Consider the following 10576-nt stretch of genomic DNA (forward strand, 5'->3'; position numbering starts at 1 on the left):
TCATTTATTCCTCGCACCAAGAAAACGTCAGGCACCTGACTTGTACTCTTTATTGAAAATAACCATAAATAGAAGAAACAGTTGTATTTTTTTTCCTAAAGCACATCTCAGACTATTTACATCTGACACTCTATGAACTCCGTGGCTCTGCTGACTGTCCTGAGTAAATAAGGCACTTACATGCGTCTCAGTGTTAGAGCAACCGTTTCTAAACATTATGAAATCACAAAACCGGGCTAAAGAGCATCCTTATCAAACTATTACATGGGGATACATTTACATACATTAAAGCACTCAGATCATATGTCTATTTAAATAAGTAGTTCACACAACAGGTCAGTTACTTGCTACTAATTTTCACTTTCTCATTTCCACTGTAATGTATCATTTACAGCAAATACTAAAAAACTACAAGGGAAACTAAAGCATCTAAACACAATTTCATGTTAGTATGTCTGGTACAGGATGTTTGTATTCTCTCTTTTTTGGATCTCCCTTGTTAGAAATGAAACAATTTCAAATTTCTTTTTTTTGGTTTAAGCTTGATTGATAATTAGATTCTTTTCTATTTCGGCTTTCCTCAGGTCTTCTCTTGTATGCATTTGCTCCTGTGCTGTATGCAACCTTTCTACACCAGGTTGAACTCCTTGAGGTTGTGCCTGAGGATGGTGTCTTTGACGGCCACGAAGACAAAGCGGATGTTTTCTGTGTCTGTGGCGCAGGTGAAGTGAGAATACAACGTCTTGTCCTTCTCCGGATTTTGTTCTTGGTACATTTTTAGGATGAATTCTTGAGCTGCTACTTGATCCTGCTGAGGTCCTGCAATTCAGGGTTGATATTATTTAAATATGTCAGTAAATTCAACATACGCTCACCAGACACTTGATTGGGTAGACTTGTTCAACTGCTTGTTAATGCAAATATCTAATCTGCCAATTACATGACAGGAACTCAATGCATTTTACGACCTGCTGAAGTTCAAACTGAGCATCAGAATGGGGAAGAAAAGTGATTTAAGTGACTTTAAATGTTGGTACCAAACAGGCTGGTCTGAGTATTTCAAATTTACTGAGACACAACCATCTGTAGTGTTTACAGTGAATAGTCTGAAAGTGAAAAGATGATCTGTGAGTAGCAGTCCTCACAGAGGTCAGAGGAGAATGGCCAGACGTGATGATATAGTAACTAATGGTAATTAACTACTGATTTCAACCGAGGTATGCAGAAGAGCATCTTCTGAAGCAGATGGTCTACAGCAGCAGAAGACCACACATGGTTTCACCTCTTGTCAGCCAAAAACACCAAACCAAAACTGAAATTCTAAGTCTTGATACTTAAAGATTAAAAATGTGTTTAAAAAAAAAACAATCAGTTATTTTATTTTGAACAAATTATGGGTTTTTAATGCAGAACAAATTTGGTGATTTTCTTGTGGGCTTGTATCAAGGAGGGAGGGGCGGAGCTTAGACTAATGATTGCCAATGTGGACCAAAATTCCTGCTGAATGTTTTCAGCTCCCTTTTAAATCTCAGCCATGAAGAATTAAACCAATTCTGATGGTAAAGGAGGTTCAACCTGGTACCAGCACAGTGTACCTAATATAGTGTCAGTTGAGTATTTTTAGTCTATTTCAACACTTCCATAAAAATGAGTACCGTGCAGCGATTGTATGATGAAGGACTTAATTAGATCAGCTAAGTAATTACAAATCTTGCGGTGGAATAAGAGCTGAAATCAAGATGAGCATTCACTCAGTCTAACCTGTGAATTCAGGGAAGTAGGTGGATAAGTGAGAGTACAAGATCTTCTCCTTGAGGATGTCGGTCTTGTTGAGGAAAAGTATGACAGATGAGCGCTGGAACCAGGGGTAGGTGATGATGGTCTTGAACAGGGCCTTGCTCTCCTCCATGCGGTTCTGAGATGTTTAAAGGGATCAAACACATGTAAAACTCCAGGAGGATGTAAACTGAAATCATCATTTGCTGTGTCGTTAAATTCTCACCTCATTGTCGCACTCAGCCAGGACCTGATCGTATTCGCTGAGTGCCACCAAGAAAATGATGGAGGTGACGTTCTCAAAGCAGTGGATCCACTTTCTCCGCTCTGATCTTTGACCACCCACATCAACCATCCTGTCATAAAAGCAGCCAAGAAAAGTCACGCCACCTTCGAGGTCGGTGCCATGCCTGTGGCCAGTTCCAGTGCTGCTGCTATTATTTTGGTTCATAGAGTATTTCAAAGTAGAATGGGAGGCAGAGCCTTCAGCTTTCAGGCCCCTCTTCTGTGGAACCAGCTCCCAGTTTGGATTTGGGATACAGACAGCCTCTCTACTTTTAAGATTAGATTTAAAACTTTGCGTTTTGATAAAGCATATAGTTAGGGCTGGATCAGGTGATCTGTTAGTTATGCTACAATAGGTCTAGGCTGCATTGGCTTCCCATGAAGCACTGAGTGTTTCTTCTTCACTTACCTTTTACACATGTAAGGTGTCTACCTTAAGATATAAAGCACCTTGAGGCGACTGCTGTTGTCATTTGATGCTATATAAATTCAACTGAACTGAATTGAACTGAAACTCAGAAGATGTCAATATGCACCTCACCTGAAAATGACATTCTCCATGTCAAAGGGGTATTCAATGATACCAGTGGTTGGGACTCGGACTCTGAGGATGTCCTGAAGGTCAGGTATGTATGAGGGCTGTGAAATCCGATCCAGATCTGTGAGATAGCTAAAAAGAAAAATATGCAGGGAGAAAAAAAAACACTAAGAAAGGAAAAATACAGAAAACACGTAGAAAACTTAAAATGTAAACCAAATGCATGTAGCTACATGAGAGTTCACTCACTGGTGGGACTCTCAAGGGAGATGAAGACTTTGCTCCAATGCAAGAGAACAAATACTTTTTGTTTTAGCTTCGATCAAATTTGCATTTCCCAAAATAGTAAAAACAGCAAGCCGAAAAAAAGCTCTTCTCTTTTTATTGCCATCGTTCGTGGCAGTGACAGAGACTATATTCAGCAAGATTTTTGTTCTTCTATCAGCAGGCACTCATCTATGTGGTCAGAAGGGACTCCTCCTTCTGCATGAATATTATACTCATTTAATAATCCTGTCAATATAATTTGATCTGCGCACACTGTTAAAGATCATAAATGCCTAATTCTCACTATTTGGTGGAGTCGGACAGCTGGTACTCCCTGCGCCGATCATAGCACTCCTGTATTCCAGGATCATCCCACAGACTCTTGACAGCCATGGCGAGGTTGCTATCTAAGTCCTCCACCTTATCCACCTCCACCTCCAGGACTGCGCTGGCATGGCTCTATGGACACACCGAGAAGACAAAAAGACAGTGAGGTAACAATGAGGTAACCATCCATCAAGTCTTTATTGTAAAGGACTGGAACAGAGTCAGTCTGCCTGTACCTGGTTCTGGGGATCAGTGAAAGATATACCAAGAGCCTCCATAGCTCGGACCATTGTCTGCATGGACGTGTAGATGTTCTGGTACACCAGCTTGGCATAGCTCCTTTTGTCCTCGTCTGTATATCCTCCTCCATGGATAATCCTCATTTGTTTGATAAAGGTGCTCTTTCCACTCTCTCCAGTGCCTGTGAGACACATTGAGGATTAAACTCAATAATAGATTTATTTGGTCTACAATTTTTTGCCTCGTTGCAAATTAACATTCTGCAAATCAAACCAAAGTAAACATCTGCTGGCTGCGTGAGCAGACGGGAATGCAGTTTTATGTCTAAGGTCTGTTTTTAAAAATCTGCATTCACGTGACAGCCTGTTTCTCAGCAGTGCTCATCGGTGCAGGATTTGACCATTTTAATTGTCATGTTTCTGAATTTTAAAGAAATCATGCTGATGAGTCAGTTACGACTGCTTTCATTGTCTTGATTTTGATGCCAGACAACAGGTTCTCATAGTACCTAGAAGTATTTAAGTATCAAAACCACCAGTAATAACATTAGTCTAACTACAGCTATAAAGAGGAAGAAAACAAATGTTAAGTATAAGAAAATTAGAGTACTTATTGTACAAGCAGATTATATCATTATAGTATAAATACTGAAATGTGTAAGCATCACTTATGTGCAGGTTGATATGGAGCTCATATGTGTGCTGCTGAGAGCTACATAGATAATGTTTTATTAAACGTATTGATATGCACACACTTACTAGATAAATTCAATTGCCCTATAGTATAATACTTTGAGTGGTGGAGGGATGTTTTATTTTGTCATGCCTCTATACCGGTAATTATTTGCCTTTGTTCCCTGCCTGAGCAAATCAACCCCAGAAGCCCTGCAAACGGTCCAGAATGTGGCTGTGAGGCTGCTCAACAGGTCCTTAAAAGGTCCCATGTGACACCGATTCTTTCTTCTTTAGGCTGACTTCCAAAATTTTAGTGATCACTTTGGGTCTGAACCATTTAACAGAGAGGCTGTGCCTCAAGAGCTAGAGCAGGTCATTTACCTGTTGTAAGGCTGGTGGTTTGATCCGCGGCTGCTCCGCTCTGCATGCCAAACTATCCTGGAGAAAGATACTGAACCTTGAGTTGTTGTGTGTGGTCAGTGCTAGCTAGATGTTTGACCTTTAATTGTGCTAATTAAATTGGAAATGGACTGGTTTATTTCCAGTTTACTATGGTCAGTTGCCTCCATGTATTAGTAAATTACTACATTCATATGCAAATACGAGATCTTTGAGGTCAGCTGATCAGAGCTTGCTGGTGGTATCTGGTCCAGGTTAAAGATAAAAGACGAGCCTAATTTTCTACTCTTCATTTATCCCAAGAGAAGATATTATGGCCACTGCAAGCAAGCAAATTTAGCTCTCTGCTGCAAAGACACAAACAAAAAAAGTCATGGGAGTCTCTATCCCTCCTTACAGTGACAATTTTAAACTTGAAGTTGTCGATACAGTAAAATGTACCCCTGCCCAGTGTCATGCATCCATGCCCCTTCTGCAAGAGCATAAAGTTTATATATACTTTAAAATATTACTGAGCTGCATCCTGGTGAGTTATTACTGCAACTCAATATTTATGATATTTACATTAAAAAAGACCCAAATTTGAATTATTACGTGTGATGTTGCACAGGTGTTGCATACTGTATGCCAGCTGGCAGCTGCCTGGCAGCTACATTAAAGACCCATCTGTCTTTTTATGAACAACTTTTTACTAAGAGATAAGTTAAAAGAAATAAAAACAAGTTCTGTGACAACTCTCAATACCCAGCTTGTCCACGCAGGGACGCAAGCTGAACGATTTGAATGTATATTTGACTGCCAAAGGGACACTCGCCAATATCCGAGAACAGGAAGTTTAAATATCACAAATTGCCCGAAATAAAATTCAACATATCATTCATAGCTTTAGTTTCACCTGGTTGAATAAAATATTTTAGTCAACCTTGCTTAATTTGCTTCTGAAAAATGACCTTCCTTTGGTCAGATGGAAAAATAAATAAAACAAAAGCCCTCCTAACTTCCAATAATTAATTCAACAAGAACGGTGCACTTTTTCACCCTGAAACCTTTCCTGAGTGACAGGATCAGATGCACGCTTAATAACTCAGAGACTCGGTGTGTATTTGGACTCAAGCTCTCCATCTAAAAGGTCTTTCGACTAACTTATATTTCACTAAAACATACTTTACTTGTTCTTATTAAAAGGTATGCAAACCACACACACACACACACACACACACAGTCCCTTTCTGCCATGTTACTCTTCAGCTCTTACAGCAAAAGCTCGTAATATTCTCACTGAGATCACATGATGCACAGCCGATTTCGTTAACAAATGTGTTTGTTAACAGACCTGAATATTGGAGGTTGCTGTGTTTGTGTATGTGTGGATTTATGCAGGGATGGGTGGGGAGTTTCACCTTGTGGGCATTTGTTGTGTGCGTGTGTGTGTCAGCTCCTTGGTTCCCAGCTGTTTTGCATGTCATCATCTTTACATCTTAACAAACAAATCTTAGACAAATTGTGTGCATTTGCATGCACCTTGTTTACAAGTCAAGTTTCTCGGAGATGAGATCATTTTGGAGAAGAAGGAGAGGCAGGTGCTCAGATTGGAGGCAAATCAGGCTGGACCTCAAGGAGGGAGGTTAACAAGCTCAGACTGCATGTATTCATGTCACATTATTCAGTTAATCTTTGCCCTTGATCTGTGACAAATCTTTGCCATCATCGTCTCTAGAATGAACTTTTGATAGTTCTCTATTTGTCAATATCATTCTTGATTAACTTGCCAATCAGTCAAATTTCTTTTACCATTTGAATTTGTTTTAGTGAAATGGTGCTGATTTCAAAGAGGATTAAATTAAAGGATAGTCAAGCTATAAAAACTGACGAATCACTTCACTGTCCCTGCAGAATGTTCTTCCTCAGACGCCACCGGTAGAAGCTACAGTAGATATAAACTGTGACAACTGACCCCATGAATGATTTTCAATTCAAATAGTCTGTCAGATACAAAAAGGTTTGAAACACCAATCACAAAAAATGTCATTCACGTTGCAGTCTGGGATGTCCAAGATATCTTATAGTACGTGCCAGTTTAGCTCAGTGCGTTGAGCAGGCAACCATAAGGCTGAGAATGGCCGGCCAAGGTTCAAGTCTGACCCATGGCCCTTTAGCCATTTGTCTTCCCCTCTCTTTCTCTCCCTCCCCCCACTTTCCTGTCATTTCTTCACTGTATCTGTCAATAAAGCTGAAAAGACGTCTTGAGCTGGACTCTTGACTTATCTTGATTCCTGGACACGTGCGTGTGTGCGTGGTGCAGAGTCAGGTTTTACAATTTCCTTGTGACCGATTAATGCCGGCTACAGAAGTCTCCACAGACCGGCGGCCAACATGAAATAGCTACACACATATAACAGATTTGACCACAAGCCCAAACACAGCTTCATATCTGCACACTTCCTCGATCGGGGAACGCTGTAACACGAGGTGATGGTGCCCGTGTGAATGAATGTGGTGTTAGTGTCATGAGATAACGGCTACTACCACCTGTCAAACTCTGCCCTGTCCCTTTTTTTCACAACTGAAATGTACCTGCCAGGCAGCGACTGTGCAGAGGCACAAAACAAAAAACATGAGAAGTCACTAATCTGCAAAATTTGACTTTTAAAAACAACAACAAAAAAAGAGATCCAGCAGATCTACTGCTACATTCAAACATCTTCCAGTTAAAAGTAACAGAAAAAAACAACACTTCTTCCAAAAAGAAGAACCAAACAGTATTTCAGTGTCTATATATGTAAATGTATGTATAGATATTTGAGGGTATATATCGATATATCGAGGGCATATATCCATATTTGTAAGTGTGCGCATGTGCATTTATACATGTTTATATGCATATATAGTATAAATATTATAATATAATCTCTTGCACTCTCAGTAGACCTGACTCTGACCATCCTAATGAAATCCACTGAGAGCTGAGTCACTCTGACCAGGTAACAAAAGGTTACTTTCTAGATCATGGCTGTCATACTCCTTTTACACTGTGGCCCACACAGAGCCCTGTTTGATCTTAGTGGGCTGGAGCAGTAGATTTATTACCTGGAAAAGAAAACCCTCCAAATCATTCCTTCTTCTGTCTGTGTAAAGACATTTAAGAATACATTAAGTACCTCAGAAAGCAACAGAAACACTCCAACGTGACTCTTTGTTCTCCCACTTTAAGAAAGGAGAATGATGATGAAATGCTTAAAAATGACAGAAAGAAGCAGTTTATTTCCCAGACTTTATCCTGCAGACTGACTTTGGTGCAGCATGACCGGGCAGTTGGTGTCTTTGTCGCTAAAAAAGCTTTAAAAAAATACACTTTGAATGATAACATTTATGTCCTTCTTTTTTGCATTTACCACATTATCCAAAGTTATTTAGGGAGCCGAGTTGGGCTCTTTGACGGCCAGGTTCTGGGCCCTGGGCCTTATGTTTGACACTCCTTCAGCCTGAACAGAGACTCCAGGGTCATCCTTTTTTCTGGAAAGTTGTTTCACTCCACTTTTTGACTTCTCTCAACTACCTTTGTGATGTGTTAAACAAAACTGCTGCAGTCCAGCTGTCTGTAACAGCCTTCAGTGAGCTGAGAAAATGGTTTTCTTTTAAAGCAAATGAATGTTGGCTTGCAGGCAGAAACATAACGCTGTGTTTTGAGTGAAATGATCTGCTAAAAGAACAGGTAAAAACCAATAGCTCGTGCTCCGTGATGCATTTGCATGACGTTTGCATGAAATGCGCCCGCAGCAGCTAGTTATGGCTTTCAAACACACCACTGACCGAGGCGTGGATGGCGACTGCGTTCCTGAAGTGCTCCCACACTGCTGCAGTAAAATGCGCCTGATACATGTTCAGCAAGTTTCCTCTGGATCGGGAAGCCGCTTCCATAAACTTATATAACCCTAGAACAGGGCAACCCCCCTATATTCAGGAAGAGTGTGTGTGGGGGGGGGGGTGAGGTTAAGGCTCTATTACCACGCCTTAACGCTTTCCACAGGTCATCACGAACAGGACTGTGTAAAAGTGTTGTAAAGGAAAGAAACGGATATCATTTTGAACGATCCGTTTTCTCCCTGTCTGTCTGTCTGTCTGTCTGTCTGTCTGTGTGTGTCCATTTTCGGCATTTCTGTGGCCAGGTGGAAACTTAGCAACCCCAGCAGACAAAAAGTACTCAAGGATTCAAACCCCCGACCACGCGTAAAATCAATGGCAGCGCCATGGCGCGCGGCTGCGCATACCCTGGATGTTCTCGGAAAGCCAGTGCGCCTCAACTGTGAAACGCTGCTCATGACTTGAATCCTCTCATGTAGACACACGTGTCAATGACAAAATGTAGCGTGCTGGATATAATACCCACTCCTTTCCCTTCTAAAGTGTGCATTCTTCTTACATATGACTAAATGAATACTAGTCGACAGGCGTCAGAGCTCTGTCCCACCTGCCATGATACCCGTGGCCAGGTGTGGCCAGGAAGCGGTGAAATGGCAATTGCCGAGCCGTCTCCAAAATCCCCCACAACTGAAAATGAAAACGCCTGGATCCTTCCGCTAGAGGAACAACTTTAAGAGCAAATGTTTTAAAGCTTTTCGTTTGCCCGGAAAAGAACATCTATGACTACAATCAAGATCAAACCTTTGAATGATTTACAGCATGGTATTTGAGAGCATGAGGAGAATGAGGAGGACTCCGTGAAGTCAGTTACCCTCCGAGCTGGTGTTCAGGTTAGTGATGCTCACCTAAAAGCAGCAACTTGAGCTCCCTGCGAGAGTCCTTCTTGTCCCTCCGCAGCTGCTTCTCAATCTCCTCGTTGATCCTCTGGTTCTCTCTCTCCTCCGCTGAAACACAGCATCCAGCCATCGCTGAAAGTCACCAGGTTGCTCTCCAACGACCACTCGGCTGTAAAAATGTCGCAGGCTTTGATTAAAGACAGAAAAAAAGAAAAGAAAAAGGAAACTCAGACGTGTTAAAAAAAATGCTCCTTTGCCCCCTCTTGCACTTCACAACTTCAGACGCAAAAAGGCACAGAGCATCTTCAAAACTGCGCCTTTGACTTCCACAGAAACAGAAAAGTTTGCTGCTAAAATATAAAGTGCTAGATTTCAGGGGTAAGTCCAAAGCTCTCTCTCTCTGATTTTCTTAAGCATCGAGGTGTACAACAAGGTGCACCACGAGCTGTTCCTATTGGACAAAGTGCTGCAGTTATACTCTACCTGGACGACACTTCAGCTTTATCCTGACGAATCGGGAGGGCGTGGCACCGGCTACAAATAGAAAAGGATAAAATGGGAAGTTCGCTGCCACAACCTGTGGAAACGGTGAGCGAGGAGGAATTCACCTGTAGATGAGTTTTAATCGGACATGGAGTGCCATGGCTCATTCTTAGAAGTGCTCCACGCTGTGCTCGCTTTCCTTGGAAGTTTCTATAATATCACACTCCTAATTCATGAGATCCAGGGACAGGAAACGCATTTAGCAGTTCGGCAGCAGGGAGGAGGGAGGGCCCCTCTGGCTGGCCTTCACGCCCGCTAGAGGGCGGGAAGGCCAACAGTGAAGGAATGAGTGTTTTGCACCCGTTTTGTGATCTTGCAGCAGGGTTTTTGAGAATATAAGCGAGGTAATCACAGCATTTATCCACAGTATAAGCAGTCAGTGGTGGCAGTATATATGTCGAATGATCACAAGTAGCGAAAAGTTCACATATATAACGACTAATTAAAATATGAGGATTTTTTTTTTTACTTTAAGATCTCTGGAAAACTTTTTCCAGTTCACAAAGAAAGAAGTACTAAGACTGTGGATATGAAGTTAAATAAGTGTGTTCTACCCTTCAAGTGGTGCTTTTAAAAGAAGCAAGTTTCTCCCCGAAACAGAGCCAGTAAACACTTCTCGCTCTTTGGGTCTCATTAATATTAATAATAATAATAGATTGTATTTATATAGCACTTTTCGGGACCCTCAAAGCACTTTACAATTCCACTATTCATTCACTCTCTCACTCACACACACACACACACACACACACACACACACACACACGTGG

General features: G+C 41.4%; 1 protein-coding gene across 5 annotated transcripts; it reads right to left on the reverse strand.

Moving 5' to 3' along the window:
• Window positions 1-45: 45 nt before the first annotated feature.
• Window positions 46-10421, reverse strand: LOC308404538 (guanine nucleotide-binding protein subunit alpha-14-like). Of its 5 annotated transcripts, none has more exons than XM_080894618.1 (9): window positions 9872-10421; window positions 9747-9797; window positions 9273-9432; window positions 3430-3614; window positions 3171-3325; window positions 2603-2731; window positions 2003-2132; window positions 1762-1915; window positions 46-819 (listed from the first exon to the last, which is right to left on the reverse strand). In XM_080894618.1, exons 3-9 carry the CDS (start codon window positions 9391-9393, stop codon window positions 629-631), a joined length of 1065 nt encoding a protein of 354 aa, XP_080750744.1. In that variant the 5' UTR covers window positions 9394-9432; window positions 9747-9797; window positions 9872-10421; the 3' UTR covers window positions 46-628. The 5 variants fall into 5 exon arrangements, with proteins under 5 accessions (XP_080750744.1, XP_080750743.1, XP_080750742.1 ...); XM_080894617.1 differs by having other exon boundaries at window positions 9273-9450; XM_080894616.1 differs by having other exon boundaries at window positions 9747-10421.
• Between the last annotated feature and the right edge of the window lie 155 nt (window positions 10422-10576).

This window comes from Rhamphochromis sp. 'chilingali', assembly GCF_963969265.1.
Source record: "Rhamphochromis sp. 'chilingali' genome assembly, chromosome: 10".
Taxonomy (NCBI): domain Eukaryota; kingdom Metazoa; phylum Chordata; class Actinopteri; order Cichliformes; family Cichlidae; genus Rhamphochromis; species Rhamphochromis sp. 'chilingali'.

What these genes read in the sequence shown, in the direction of transcription:
- LOC308404538 (XM_080894618.1), bottom strand. Translation starts at nt 9,393, where the DNA reads ATGGCTGGATGCTGTGTTTCAGCGGAGGAGAGAGAGAACCAGAGGATC. An exon ending in CTGTCCGACTCCACCAAATA is followed by an intron (nt 2,732 to 3,170) that starts GTGAGAATTAGG and finishes TTTTCTTTTTAG; the next exon opens with CTATCTCACAGATCTGGATC. An exon ending in TGGCTGAGTGCGACAATGAG is followed by an intron (nt 1,916 to 2,002) that starts GTGAGAATTTAA and finishes TAAACATCTCAG; the next exon opens with AACCGCATGGAGGAGAGCAA.